This window comes from Neopsephotus bourkii, unplaced genomic scaffold (genome assembly GCF_033783945.1).
Source record: "Neopsephotus bourkii isolate Nb327-2 ecotype Australia unplaced genomic scaffold, CSIRO-AGI_Nbou_v1 NB_1663, whole genome shotgun sequence".
NCBI lineage: Eukaryota > Metazoa > Chordata > Aves > Psittaciformes > Psittacidae > Neopsephotus > Neopsephotus bourkii.
Genome location: NW_026902137.1, coordinates 7,833,910 through 7,849,436, shown reverse-complemented (window position 1 = coordinate 7,849,436; position 15,527 = coordinate 7,833,910). Strand labels below are relative to the sequence as shown.

Here is a 15,527-nt window from a genome sequence, read left to right as displayed (position 1 = left end):
TATTTTAAAGTCACTTATCAGAGTAGAACCACACTTTGAGATTTTGTTTATAGAGAAGACTTCCTGGGTGGGCAGCCTTGGAGCACTGAGATCACTACTGGGGAATTATGGCATCACAGGCACATTGAGTTACAAAGTGTATACCTTTAACTGCTTGTCTTGTCTGATATCTTGTCCCTTGAGAGGACTGAGGTTGCTGTGACTGAGACTGCTGGCTCTGCTGCTGCTGCTGCCTCTGCACCTTCTGCATGTGCCATTTCTGAGAAGATGTCTGAAATTTATTTGAAGAATTCCACACCACACGCTGCACAGCAGGGGCTGTTTCCTTCGGCAGCAGAGGCCTCTGCTTCTTCACAGGGCTTCCAGTGGCTGCAGATGGAGCGCTAACAGTAGAAGAAGCACTAGTAGTGGCTGTCACACCAGCTGGTGGAGTCTGGGCTGTAGAGCGCGTAAGTACTGGAGTTTCTGGTAGAGACTGGGTGCTTGCACTGGAGGAAGGTGGTGTTTTACCTACAACTAAACAAACATAAAATGTAATGCCAGCCTTTCACCAACACATTGGACTCATCGTTTTCTATTTAATTTTTGAAGGAGCCAGATATGCAACCTTCTGACCTACTTTATATTATTTTCCTCAAAAGATAACTGATATTCTACAGGCAAACTCATTTTGGTGTAGCTGAAGTTGGTGGCAAGTCAGAAGCACCAGTCACTAAGCAAAACAAAGAAGTACAAAACACAGCCTGATCTCCTGAAGAAGGTATAGGAGTATAGGAGAGGTTAGTGTTTGTTAGGATGGTTCTGGGTTACCTGTTATCCCAGTTTCTTTCAGGAGAAAAACATTATTACTAATAGCATTGACATTGATTTCAATGGGACCTTATGCAATTTCTTTGTTTGATAAGTTCCAACTTCTACACCTGTGACTTTGGGACACCTATGAAAATTAAAGATTCAACTGAAAGTCATAAAAACTGCAACATAAATTCTACATTTGCCACAGAACAAGTGTCACTGATATTCATAGTTGTAAGCTGCTGAAAGGAAACTCAAAGAAATGTGGTTTATTTAAAGCAGGAACTATAACAGGGACTGAAAACTTCTTTCATAGTCATAAAGATTGAAAAATCATTCATAAAAATTGTTTTAGTACATGTATTTTTATGTCAATGCAAAATAAAGGTGGTAACTGTGACTTTGGTAAGAGCCCTGGAGAAGAGGAGGAAGGAAAGAATTCTGGCCTACCATCTTGTTTAGGAGGAGTTTCTTTAGAGTCTTTCTTGGTTTTCCTTCCTTCACGGCCACAATGATCATCTCCTAGATCGATGACGAGTTCACTCTCTGAATCAGAGTCCAGTCCTAGATGCACAGTTGGGGAATCTGTTTCATCTTTACCTTTCAGTTTTTCTTTTGCAGGATGCTGTAAACTTTTTCCCTTTTCAGAAAATTCTTTTTCAGTGTCTGAAATTGACTTTTCTTTGACCAGGTCATCTGTTTTCTCCACTTCTGGACTTGTGCTTTTAAGTTCCTCCTTGTCTTCATTCTGTGCTGGGGGCTTAGTTTTTTTTTTCAAGGTCAATGATTCTTTGTCACTTCTTGTACCTTCCTTGTCCTCTCCATCTTCTTGATCATTCTTTGATTTCTGATCCTCGTCACTATATTCACTGTCACTGGTGTCGGATTTTTCAGAATCTTCAGAGTCACTGTGTTCTACTGCAGTATAAACAGCTTCAGATATTTCATTTATTCCTAATTGTGGGGAGGAAAGTACATTCCATGCTGACATCAGACTGACTGACATTACCAAAACAAATTATGTACTGGAACAAAGTATATACATACCATTATCTTAACTGCCAGTCTTTAAGCTATAAACAATTACTTAGTGCCCTATTATCTCAATGCAAGAATGTGCAAGAATTACCTTCCACATATTCCAATCCATATTTATTTCATTCACTGGCCCTCCTTTCACTGCTTTTTTTCCACTACCTGCAAGCTGTTTTGTTCATCTCAGGACCCTATGCTGGCAAATGCAAAGAGGAATTATTTTTATCCACAAGAAGCCACCTTACATTCAGTAACACTTCACCTGCTTAAAGTCACTTACATGCATGTTTGCAGAATCAGTTTTAGACTATGTAAGGTTTATGAGGAGAATCTCTAATTTTTTTTAGTGTCTAGAACATCTTTAAGTGCTAGACAACACTAATGTTTCTAAGAGAATTCAGCTCCTGTGTGACCAGGTGTACTAATTTTTCAGTTTAAAAAGCAAATAGTAAGAATATGTAATTCTGTCATTCTATCCACATCAGAATGGTTCAAAAACAGATTAAAAATTAAAGCTTTTGCCAAAGATTTGAAACATCAGGTCTCACCGTTTTTCAACAGTTCAGTGCATTCTACTTGCCTCAAAGAATACAAATATCCTCTACTCTTACTATAATGCAAACAATAGTTAAGGTTTTACTATATGAGAAATTCTTTTGAACTTCAACATTTCCTCAAGTGTATCCTTCAGCTGTCCATTGTATCCTGGAGATACACTTACCAAGTTGTGCTTTACAACTCTCTATTGTCTTGTCAAGATTAAGCTGGAACCTACTACGTATCTGTCGTTTGGGTGAAATGAGTTGCACAGGAGTGGTCTGCTGTTGGACTGACTCACTCAGCTCTTTCAGATCCATCTCAGCTTTGCTACGATCTGGAAAAAGGAATAAAGAAAAATATTTTAGAAAAAGAAGAGAGATACAGATAAAACAAATCTGAGCAAGTAACAATGCAGATGGTCTGAGACACATTTCATTTCCTTTAGAATTACAGGCTAAATAATAATTCTAAACTGACCTTACAACAAACAATGGATCCTTCCTCTCTGATCCTACGTATTTCACATGCAAAGTGCATGCATCAATTATGTAGATATTTTCTCTGTCAATACTTTTGGAAAATGTGTTCCTTGTGCTGAAAATGTTTGCTACATTAGGTTTTATCTTCCTGGGCTGTTATCACCCCACCCAATCCACACTAATTCCATAGCAGTAATAGTTATATCACCTTTAATACAGCATTTGTTTCAAGGCCTTCATAGCCTTAGTTTACTACATGGCAGGACATAAACAGAAGAAAAAAATGGAGAAATGAGGAAGATGAAGACAAGACACTGTAATACCCCTCCAAGGAACCCTACATACGCAGACATACGAAAAGTCCTGCAATCCAAATTTCTCTATCTAATCTACAAGGAGGTCTCCCTGACCTGGATTTCCAGCCCCCCATTAATGTCAAAGTATTAGCAAAAAGACAAGCTCATTGTGGAGGAATTTTAAGTACTCATCCCTAAAGTCTTTATTTTAAAGCCCTTTGTTCATTTAAAGCTACATACAAGAGAGTTTGTTCACATTATTTTGCACTGACACCATGCAATTTATTCAGTTATAACAGTATCAGGTTTTCAAAGGTCAAGACTAACCAAGATTCAGATTCAGAATGCTTCCTGGAGTGGAAGTTCTTTCTTGCTTAGCAGAAATCGGTGTTGATGCTTGGGGAGAGAAAGGTTTGGGGCTGCCTGACAAGCTCCCTGCTTGACCCGTTCTTGTTGGTGCTGGAGAAGCTGGGAAAAGTACAAAATTAATAAAACCAGATTTAAAAATAATCACAATAAAGCCACATTCACGGGGACAGAGCAGCTTTTAAACCTACACAAGCAGGGAAAGGATTTTTGTTTACTGTTCTCAACACTGTGTTATACCTCCTTTGCAAGTTAAAACTATCCCTTTTATTTTAGTTTAATAAAGAAGGATTTTAAGGAAAATAATTTTAGTGCAGCTATATAATTGGGCCAAACGTGTGTTTAATTTCAAAACTACTCTGCAGTGACAAAAAGCTTCTACCTTTCAAGAACTGGTTATTTTAAATGTTACTTTCTGACACTCTGAATCACTATCTGTCTTAATTCATGCATGTAAGTATACATAGAAACCCCAACCTACTACATTTTCTAGTTACAATAACAGAGATAATTAACATTAACATTACAAATCAGTATAAGTTTAACAAATGGGAAAACACTGACCAAATGTGTCTGATAAGGTAAAAGAATATTCTAATTTAAGCAAAATCCTGTGCTCTGGGCCTTTAAGATCTCCGTGAAATAATGCTTTAAAACCAAACTTCTGGAAACAGCCAGTCCAGAAAGGGAAGCATTTGCAGGCCATTATCTAAAAACATGATTAATTCTTGTCAGCAAGGGACTACTTTCTGTCTGTTAAATCTCTTCTTCTACACTCTGAAAGCGTCAATCTAAACTCAGTAGTGGTCCCTTTTTTTTCCTTGGTACACCCAAGATTGTCAATACATTTTCAGCTTCTTAAATGGTAGCAATATTTCCTGTTTCAGTAACTGTTTCCAAGTTATCTTCTACACATCACTCAAAATACACAGCCGGAGTACCCAAACGAAAATGTTCTTGTCCAAGGATTGTGCAGTCATATTACTTGAATTATGTTTTACATTTTAATTGAAACATACAGATTCCAGTAATAGGATAGCTAAGTTTATACGTAGATATCGCAAAGTTAGCTTTTGTAATGATATATAAAGGTAGAAATGCCAGCTAGGAAACGGAAAGTTTTAGTTTAACTGCTGTTAAGTCCAATCCAACATTTCTATGAAGGAAAATAAGGCCTGAGGAAAAGTTAGGAGAATTTGCCAGAATTGCTAATAATGATGAATCCAGAGTAATGGGATAACAGCTGTCATCTTCTGTTATCTTTATCTCATAAAATAGCTTTCCACGATTACCTCCACTACAACAAAGAAATAACATGGTATACTAAAAGCTCTGCATTTTAAGACACAGAACAGTTTCTGTTAGCTGCACCTTAGATATAAAAGCTGTACACATATATATACATCATAATTTATGTATAAAATTAATTCTCTTGACATATTGACAACTGACATATTACCCTACTGAAAACTCCAAGTATTTTCATATATTTAAATTCATACAGTCACTTTGTCATCACCTTCTTAAGATAGACAGGATCATATCACAAGACACTCTGTATTCAAAGACAGTTTCACAGCCTGTCCTCTACTGGCTAGAAATACTATAATTAATGATGAAAAAATGAATAGACAGCATTTTATCTAAAAAGTGCATGGAACACACTGATTGAGTTTCCTACACAAAGACATCTTTTCACCAAAACTAAAGTTTTAAGGCACTCACATTAATATACTGCTTAATCACTTGTTTTCAGACAGCAATGAACTTTCTCTTATGGATGAAAAACATTAAGATAAAGTAGTTTGCCTGAGTACCACAAAATTAGCTAACATTTGACCACACAGAAGTCTGAGAAGTCCAAATTCTGTATTCTACAATCCATTTTCTCTTTATCCACTCTGCCTATGGAACTGTAAGTTTAACATATTTTAGCTGCTCTCTCGGGAACAATATAAATTAAGCTCATTGCCTTGAGAAAGAGCTATGAAATTTTAAACAGAATACCTCCTAATCATGACAATTCTAACTCTTTCTGTATTTACTTCCACTCCCCATTCATTCTGATAGTTACAACTGTTTCCTCCTATTTAAACTGAAGGGGTTTGATCACTTTTGGGGATGATTTATTCCTCCCAATGTGAAAGAAAGGACTGCTATTTCTTATTTGTGATACTGAAAGTTAAATACATCTTTTTCTAAAATTTCTGCATAAAATGAGTCATAATACAGTCTGTCTATGAAAAGTACATGGAACAAAACTAGAGCACGAACCAAATGCAAAGTCCTGTGTCCCCCCTTCTAGTCCCCCTTTTTTTTACCTGTATTTTTCTCAATAAAGTCCATGGATTCTTCACTGGCACTAAAATGACTGGAAGTTGCTTTTTTCTCTGCATCCTGTTCAACATCAGATCCAGTGTGAACTGATGAATTTGTACTCATTGGTGACCGTGGCATATCTGTCAGTGAAATCCTACGACCAGTACTACTGCTCAGCATAGACTTGCTCATTAGAATCTTAGGCGATGCTGTCATATCAAAGTTCAGTTTGATTTTCTCTTGTTTGTCTGTCTTTGCAGTTCCAGCAGTTGGGTTTGCAGGGTCCAGTAACATTTGGTATTGATTGTTGGGGGTATACGGTGTCCGGAAAGGTGCGTAATTAAATACTCCAAATTTTCTACGAATGTTATCAACATAAACTTCCATTTCTTGCATTGCACTATTGAAGATGCTTTTAGTCTTTTTCACAGAAAAAGGGATTTCTTTAGACATGAGGTAGCAATTATTTATTGGAACCCAGGCCCTATATAAAACAGACAGATAAAAGATAATATAACTACATGTCATACTGTGAATTGACATGCACATACCAATTTATTTTAGCCTAATCATATAGTTATGGACAGAGATCATTTCAGCAGACCACCTCTACCTTCATCTTCTAATAGTTCAGTTAGTTTAGTTTCAGTAAGCAAACTGCATGTCTTGGATTATCACTAGCTCATTTACTCTACCTAATAACACATAAAGTATCAATAAGCACTGGTCAGGCATGACAAAATATTCCTAATTAAAACAGCCTATGTAACTGTAAGATGACCACTGCTAAGCAGTCTTTAAATGTCACAGTTATCAGAAAAACATAAAAAGCATATCAGGAAAAAAAAAAGACAAGGCTTCACAACCACGTTTTTTAAAACATTTTACACCCCATGTCAGATTGATCTAACTCCTCAGTGCCTGGAAATGTTGTACCAACAAGTATTGGACAGGTATTGTTTATCATTAAATGAAACAGACTCAAAAACTGTGCCTTCCAAGACTCTTAAATACCAGGAAATTTTACTTACTTATTTCATGGCCCTATACAGTTGGTGTGTTTACAGTACCTGTTTTTATAACTGTATAGATTTATGTTTTCAATTCATGACAAATCAACTCGTATTCTTGTGGCTTTCTCCATCTAAGCAGAGAGTTCACACATACAGAAAACTTAACTCCTTTCAGAGCAAAACCAGCATTTTCAACACATATTATATTCTCTGTATTTTTAAAATGTACAATTGTGTGTTTATTCCCGTAGACAACAAACAACTTGATTTCCCTCTTCCACCTCTAAGAACTACAGCTCTCTGCATCACAAAACCAGACACAGGAACTAACTTGCCTACTCACTGAGATTATATATGTATTAAACTTAAGAATGTGTGACTTGCATTCTACAGACATCATGCAAGAATACTGTAGCGTATTCAGTTATTAGCGTCAAGGTTCAAAAGACAGAATCCAAGAGCAGAAAGTTACAATAAGAATTTTGTAAGTACAGTCAAAGACATAGTTTGGTTAAATTCCCACCTGTCGTGTTGGCCAAAGAAACGGGCATCAACTTGCCCATCTTTATCCCTCAGTGCTTTAGCAGGCCAGAATGGAAAACCTTTGAGTTTAGCCCAGACCAATGGGTGGGGATTGCTCTAGAGGAAGAGGAGAAATACACAGTAAGGAAACACAAATATCTCAATTAAACACATAATAATTGCACTTTTTTATTATTTTTTTTTTTTTTTTAGTCCCCTCCACATATGTAGCATATGTTAGGGCAAATCTTGAAAATTCCCTAATTTTTACTTGGGCCCAAGAGAGAACATGATCTGTTCTATACTTAAGGAGTTTTCCCAAGTTTGGTGCAGTATTAAACAAAAACAGAAAACAGACAACTTATTAATCAGTCATAAAAGATAAACAAGTGTGAATTCCGAGATTCATGCCTACAAAAAGAGAGACATTCACATTTCAGAAATCTTATCCTGAGTGAAAGCACCACATGCAAGCACAGATAACCCAGGAGGAGATCTCTTATATTTGGAGAACCTTGTGAACTGGTTGCTGACACCTTGAGATAGCTTGACTCCAGAAAAAGCATGATGCACAACCACAAGCTATTTGGTAAACTACAGCAGCTTTCCTTGAGTCAGTAACCACCAAACGTTTAAAACAGTGTGGGCACAGATAACAAATAACAGTCAAATGAGAATTACCAGGTTAGTGCATTAGCTAGACTACCACAACCCTTAACTTACACAAGGCTCACAAAACCAATTTTCTCGTTTTTGGCAAGCAGCTAAATAACATTCCGGACATACTTCAATTTCATTCATCTGAAAAGAAAAGCAAACAGTTATCTGAGAGCTTAAACAGAGTCCAAAGTGTAATCAGTGTTATTATGTTAGCCTGTCTAGTTTGCTAGCATCGTTTTCCCACAAATTTGCTGTCATAAATCAACATTTCCCAGGTGGCCAAGAGCATCCTGGCCTGTATCAGGAACAGTGTGGCCAGCAGGATGACAGTGATCACTCCCTTGTACCTAGTACAGGTGAGGCTGCACCTCGCATACTGTGTTCAGTTCTGGGCCCCTCACTACAAGAGAAACATTGAGGTGCTGGAGCATGCCCAAATAACAGCAACAAAGTGAGTGAAGGGCCTGGAGGATGTGCATATCTAAACAGAAGAAAGCCTACAAAAATTACAGTTATGCAACATATACACTAGAAAACACTATTATTTCATTCACAAATACATGAAACACTTTAAAACCTACATAAAAATTAAGTTAATTGGGGCATTCATACCTCATGCTCACAGATTTTGATGATGACTTTTGCTGTTTGTGTCAATTTGTGATTTCCTGAGGAAACAATAAAATGCTTTAACCAAGAAAACTGTAATGCTAGAATTATGATAAAATCAACAGGTTTCAGACTTTAAAGCTCACATTAAAGACAAAGGAGAACATCTAAAGAGATGATGTAAAACACGTATGTATAAACTACATGCTTCAAAAGCAGTAGGTAGGCACTTTTCTTCCCCACGTAACATCATAACAATCTTTAAATGTTCCTTTTTGAAGCCTCTTGCAGCCTGCCCACCACTGCTACACTCTTCCCATGAAGGACACGCTGTGTGAGTTCAATTAGGCCTCTTCTAAAGTGCTGCATAATGCAAAACAAAACAACCTGGGAGTTGGAACCACCTTATCGTTGAGGTCTCTTCCAACCCAAACCATTCCATGATTCCACAGACTGTATTTGGTCCTACAGTTTTATGTATGCCAGTTAAAAAATTTCTGTTGTGTTTAGTCACTATGCTCAGTGACAGGAAGGTACTTTCAGCATTTGCCAACTAGAAGCTTACAGATTGCTCTGTCACTTTCTGAAACTTTCAAAGTTTCAAAATTAAGAATATAAGTATGTATTAATATCTTACCCCCATTGTAAATAATGCAGTTGTGCAAAATCCATTTGGCATCAGCCAAAAATGCTTCAGTGCAACCGTACATTTTCTTTTTAACATTCTGCAAAGAGAAAATTCAGAATGTATTAGGAAATAGAAAATTTCCTGAAATTTCAGAAATGAGTAAAAAGTGATGGTTTCTTCCTGGACATTGTTTAATATCGGGCATACAACTAGTAAAAATGACTGCTTACATACTGCAAGACTCATGATTCTAAACACGAATCTGTCAAATTCAGGGTGTCTTTTGACTGCCCCAAAAATGTACGAACTATCTTAACTCTAAATAATTAATTATTTGGATCAGCATCTTCAACATTTAAAAGGGGTTAATTTCCTGAAACAGTGTTTCATTTGATGTCCACAGAAAACTAAACTCTTCATTTCTTCTACTGATTTTATCAATCCAAAGCATTTTCATTTTTTAATTTTTACAAGATCCAGAAAAAAAATGTTGCTCATAAAACATAAGACAGTACATGTGATGTTCCATTCTACCCACTAGGTAAAGTACTTCAATTGGTCACATGGTTTTGTTACACCTTTATACTATTAAGACATCAACCTCCACTTAAGGACATGGAGAATGACAATTTGCTGTGTCTTCACTAGGTCCTAGCAGAACAAAACTCTGCAATACTGCACTCTTCATTAAGCAATGGAGTACGGAGAACTTCCTCATGATGCGAAACTTATTATTGAACTAAGAATTAAAATTATATTATCCACCTCTTGACTTTTTTCTTTTATACCTCAGGTTCAGTGGAGATTACAGCATTTGTTGAATGATCACTAAAATCAGTCTGGAATGACCCCTACATCTACATCTAATGGTCCCAAATTAATGGACCAGTGATCTATTAATAGCTTACAAACATGATGATCACATGCAAACTCTGATTAATGAAGTCTCCCACAGTATCATTCCTGGAATCAGACGAATTCATAAAGAAGAAAGCAATCAGTGTAAGCCTGTCTTATTCATAGTGTTTTTCCTGACCATTTATGTGTTACTAGATAGGACAAAATACTGCACTTGTTCAGTTGGCACGTGATTGTTTTTAAACTGTAACTGAGCTGGCATTTACAACAACAACAACAACAACAAAAAAGCATTAAAGTAACTTCAAGCAGCCTATCTCTCCTCCCATCAAACACTCCAGAAATACCATTGAGAGCAAGCAAACTCAATGAACCTTCCTCTTTTAGCTTCATACAAACCTTCTCTAATGTACAAAGGTCCATTGGATGAAAGATATATTCTGCATAATCTGGGTGTTGATCCAGTGAAACTGGCTTTTGAAATGGCTCTGTCTGTTAGGAAGAAAGAAATCAGTGCTTATTAATACCGAACAGTTTCATCAAGGACACAATACTCATTAGTTTTCCAGTACTAATTCCAACTGCGATGTCACAGAAAATTCTTTAAAGGTAATTATAAAATTTTGTGAAGTAATAAAGTATTGTCAGAACAAGAGGAACTAGAAGGTCTCAATTAATTGGTTTTCATATGCTGGAAGTAATGAATTGCAGAAGTCAGGGGCTTTGTAAAATGTACTGTCACTATTTACATTAGGATTTTTTTGTGGGGAGTATCAGAAGCTCAACAGTTTATAGCAGAAAAAAGACACTAGACTCACAAATACCTCTTTCTCAGACTTTTGTTAGAATTTAACTTTCGAAACCAGGGTGGCTTGGCAACACAAATACATTCAAACTTTCATCAATGGGACATATTAGCATCTGCTAATGTGGAGGTTACTGCAATTTGTGAAACTCAACGGATTAAAGAACTCAGGTGCCAAAACAATAGGTGATTAGTAAAATGTCTCAACATTAGGGCAAAATATCTCAACAGGGTCCACTAAGCTTTCTAGCCACCTTTTCAAAACCTTTTGTGAACTCAACATAAACAAACACTGACACCTTGTCATTGAAACGTAGCACTTCAAGCTTCTCCATCTAACAGGATAGTATTTACCACTCCAGAGTAAAAGGATTCCAAGAACCAAAATCTGTCAGTGCTTAAGAGCAACCTTCCCAGAAATTGCCACTATTGTTCTACTAAAACACTTATCACAGAGAGATCAGAGCTGCAGACAGCCCATGATTCAACACATCTGGTTTTCTTAACTTATTTTACTGTAACAGGGCAGGTACAGAGACACCCTCCCCACTCCTCTAACTTATTTACAGGACAAGAAGCAAAAAGGGCTTAAGCCAACCTTGGTAATTCACCACATAGAATTCTGATGAAGTCAAAACTTCACATGAAAGCTAGGCCAAGCCTGCATGGTGAAGAACAAGTGACAAGAATTGTTGAAACTTAGAAGCAGGGATGGGTGACTGGAATAGCTGAAATTTTGAGACATGGTGTTTTTGAGAAGCGAGTCTGAAGGCAGACACATGAAGTTAGGTACAAATTGGAGGAAAATCAGTTTTACCTTCATGATAAAAACTGAGAGAACAGCAGCCTCATATCGCATAACAATGAACAGCACAGGTTTTCACCACACTGAGGGAGATTTCTTCAGTGTTTTAAAAGTATATGCTACAACTAACTTTTGTGGCAATTTCTACCAACAGAGAGCAGCCGGGTTTTCAACAGGTATAATCAATAATACATGAGTGTTGTGCCTGCCCATGTAACTGTATTGGTGAGAGATCATGTCTCCTCAATTTACCTTGTATCTCAGAGACAACATTGTCAAAAGAGTAAAAAGCCACCATGTCTCACGTTGTATTTTCACCACACCTACTGAAACTACATCCAGAAAGTTACATGAAGAAACTACATTTTGAACACACTACAAAACAGTTCTTAACAGCCTAACTGAATCTGTCTGCACTAGACAGGTAGAAGACAGCATAAAAACTGTCACACAGAATCTGATAAAACAAACTAGGTTCATAATCTACAAAAGGAAGCAAAACACATGATTATGACAAGCATACAATCCAAGCATTAAAGAGAAAAATAAAAAAATAAAGTCCTTCTTACCCCTGGCTGTTTCATTTTCTGTAGTGCAAACTTCAGTAAATATGATAGCTGTTCAATGGTGAGCATTGTCATTGCTTTACTCTGTGTTTCTATGCATTCTGCAACTGTGATTTTCTAGAAGTCAAGATTAAAAAACATTTGGTCAGGAAACATTCCTAGGAAAATTCTTCTCTACTGAAACATTCTAGCGTTCAAATAGAAGATAACAACTAGCTTATAAGAAATAAAACATTTCTGATGGCACAGTATAAGTACTTTGGATACTTGTTTTACTTGATTATTGTTCCGTGTATGTTAAACAGAAAAAATAAAAGCGGGGAGACGGGGAAGAGAGAGAAAAGGGAGAGAGGGGAAGGAAAAGACCAGAAAAATACCCATAATGAATGTATGAATACAAAAAGTTCCCACATACAATGAGGGTTCAGAGCAATATGAACGTGGCCACCTGCTCTGTAAAACAGTAAGCGGTCGAAGAAAAATATGCGATTAACCAATTTCCTTTTGTTAAAGATACAGCAATGCTAAAGAATGATTAAGTTCTTCCCCAGGCCTGCAGAAAAAAAATAGTAATAAAATACCCACTTGTTTGACCCAGGAGTGAAATCTTTTTCAGCACTGCTGCAGAGCTGATCAGCTCATTAGAAAAAGCACAAGTTAAGCTAGTCAAAACTGCAGAATGCTTTCAAAATAAGAGGTGTCTGATGAAGAAATCACCCTTCAAACTGCACAGATTTCTCTGGTACCTTTACCAAGAGGCAATACAGGAATAAACCAGCAACATTTCAGAACACAAAACTACCTGCTTACATCTCACAAACAATAAAGAAATCTACTCCTTATATCAAACTAACCTCACATTCTGGGCAAAACCAATCCCCCTCTGGTTCCGCTGTCAGTTTCAGACACTTAGCATGATAAACCCGAGGACAGAGTTCACAGCAGAGGACTTGGCCTTCCCGATGACAAACCCAGCAATAGAAATCATTCCGTCCATCCTGTGGTACAACATCAACAGGGTCTGTGGTGAGTGGCTGCTTCATATAGTAAAACGGACCATGTCTTAGTTCTGACTGAAATGTAGGCAAGAAAAACAGGTTTGGTTTCAAAACAAATTTGCATTTTTTCAAATAATAATATTCATAATATATAAGCAAACAGCAGTTTACAGAGTTTGATTAACATTTATGCAAGCACAGTATCTTATTAATTGCACAAAATCATTCATAAAGAAGTTTACTGCTTATTCAGATGTCAAATGCCAGTTTGCACTCAAGACTGAAAATAAATCTTTGTGGCAAGTAAGGGCATCAAATGCAAGACATGCAATCCAACCAGAGTCAGTGAACACTTTTATATTTGAGAAAGAAATACTGCCATAGAAGCTATTAGGTCCTCTAAACACAGAATTCCACGGGGCTGTGCAAGCTAAATACTGAGATATTTAGTCATGGCTAAACCTGGGACAGCTGAAGAAGTTAGTCCTGAAATACAAAGTTGAACACCATGCAAATCTGTCCTAAATTGCAGCAGTTCACAGCTTTGTACAATGAAGCAAGCCAGTGCTGATTTTGATTAATAAGGCAAACTGTAGAGTAAGATGACAAAGGAGCAAATTCACATCCTGAACAGCCACTCTGCTATAGGAGCAGGAACACGGGGAGAGATTTAATCCACCATTTAAATGCATATCAGAATTTAAGACTCACGATCTCCACCGGTTTGCCTGCACTAGAAAACAGTGTTAACTTTGTAAACTGCATGAACTAGTCTTCCACTTGAGCCCCAGACAGCTCAAAGATGACACAGCTGATGCCAAAACACAAGCAGCAAACAGCCTAGGATAAAACGGGTCCCCAGAAACCTAAAGTTTGTTAGATCAGCTTTGAAGAGCTGCTGACATTTACTGGAAAGCTACAATCAATTGATCTATGACAAGTAAACTTAAGTTTTCTATTTGGTATTTATAGGGGTAGTTTGCTGAGAACATGGAGAGAAGCAATCTTGCTCATGACATTCCTTGTAACTATTCAAATGCTGGTAGTTTGCAGAACCATTTTGTAGGTTCTCAGGTAATCTGTGTAATTGGGCACCATTTACACATCTGCAAGTTCTTAAGAGGTTTGAGCTGTCACATGCCCATGTGACTCATAGAACAATGCAACCATCTGCATGTTTCACGCTTTTGCAGCATCCTCAGTCACACAGGGCATAAACTAATGTCACCACAAACCACCAGCTTGGGTTGTGATATTTCTAGATTTCTACAGTTATAAAGGATATTATTTGCATGAATAAAGCAACTTCAAGGTGAAATTAGGAGACACAGAAGTGATAACCCAGCTGGAGATGTTGTATCTCAAAGAGAAGAGATATCATCTGCCAGAGGACGTTACCCACAAACATTCCCAAAGCTCTGCTACCTAAAATTTCACTCAATTTTCTATCAGCTTTGGTGTTTTTCATTTTCTAATCTGCAGATTATATAGCTTCTAAAAAATACTTTGTTCCCACCATAGAAATGGGAAAAATGTTTTTTTTTTTACTTTCTCTGTGTATATATATATATATATAAGCATATAACATAACAAGACTCTCAGAAGGAAGGTTCTATCAGATCCTGTGGAACAAGAGGGACAGCATTAAGTCTTTAACTACATTTCAAGTGCATTACTACTACAATCATTCAAACAGACACAGAAGTTATGGAAACCAAGAGTGAAGAAGGGAAAGTTGCAATTCACAGTGCAGAAACATGTTTTGTTTGCAGCTATATGCACCACAGCTGCGAGACCAAACAAAATGTTAACCCTGTATGTACATGGAGTTGCAGCTGTGGGGCATTTCCTCAACTGAATAAATAAAGGAATAAAGGAAATTACCAGAATAATTTAATACATATCCTGACTTAGAAGTGGATATAAGCAGTATATCCACACTAATTTCCTAAGAATGAAAGATACTGCTTTAAGACAAATACAAAGCCTATGAAACTATTACACAGAAATCAGCTCATAACACCCAAACTGATGTCTTTTTGTTAGAGCATAAGAAGAACTTATTGACCGTTCAAGGATGTAGACATTTATCACCTTGTTTTATCTAAGCCGCGTTTAGAAACACCCCACTCCCACACAAAAAAGGCCCCGAGACTCAAAAGATACACAAACAACTGCATCCAAAGACCTTTTCACTTGTTATAACCAGAGCAAAATGTTTGAAGAGTGTATC

The 15,527-nt window shown here is 37.0% G+C and overlaps 1 protein-coding gene across 10 annotated transcripts in view; it reads right to left on the bottom strand.

The window, feature by feature from the left end:
* The window catches only part of ZMYND8 (zinc finger MYND-type containing 8), a 49,922-nt gene that overhangs the window by 11,261 nt on the left and 23,134 nt on the right, over positions 1–15,527 (bottom strand). For 9 of the 10 annotated variants that reach the window (XR_009728768.1, XM_061375391.1, XM_061375399.1 and 6 more), the window contains exons 4-15: positions 13,151–13,369; positions 12,300–12,413; positions 10,520–10,612; positions 9,272–9,359; positions 8,638–8,693; positions 8,089–8,166; positions 7,367–7,482; positions 5,833–6,314; positions 3,473–3,613; positions 2,552–2,704; positions 1,246–1,749; positions 145–516 (exon numbers count right to left, since the gene is read on the bottom strand). Coding sequence is in view for 9 of the 10 variants with exons in the window: in XM_061375391.1 (XP_061231375.1) it covers positions 145–516; positions 1,246–1,749; positions 2,552–2,704; positions 3,473–3,613; positions 5,833–6,314; positions 7,367–7,482; positions 8,089–8,166; positions 8,638–8,693; positions 9,272–9,359; positions 10,520–10,612; positions 12,300–12,413; positions 13,151–13,369 (2,416 nt within the window). In the remaining variant the exon portion in view is untranslated. The remainder of the gene's footprint in view (positions 1–144; positions 517–1,245; positions 1,750–2,551; positions 2,705–3,472; positions 3,614–5,832; positions 6,315–7,366; positions 7,483–8,088; positions 8,167–8,637; positions 8,694–9,271; positions 9,360–10,519; positions 10,613–12,299; positions 12,414–13,150; positions 13,370–15,527) is intronic. The other variant, XM_061375397.1, reaches the window with a different exon arrangement.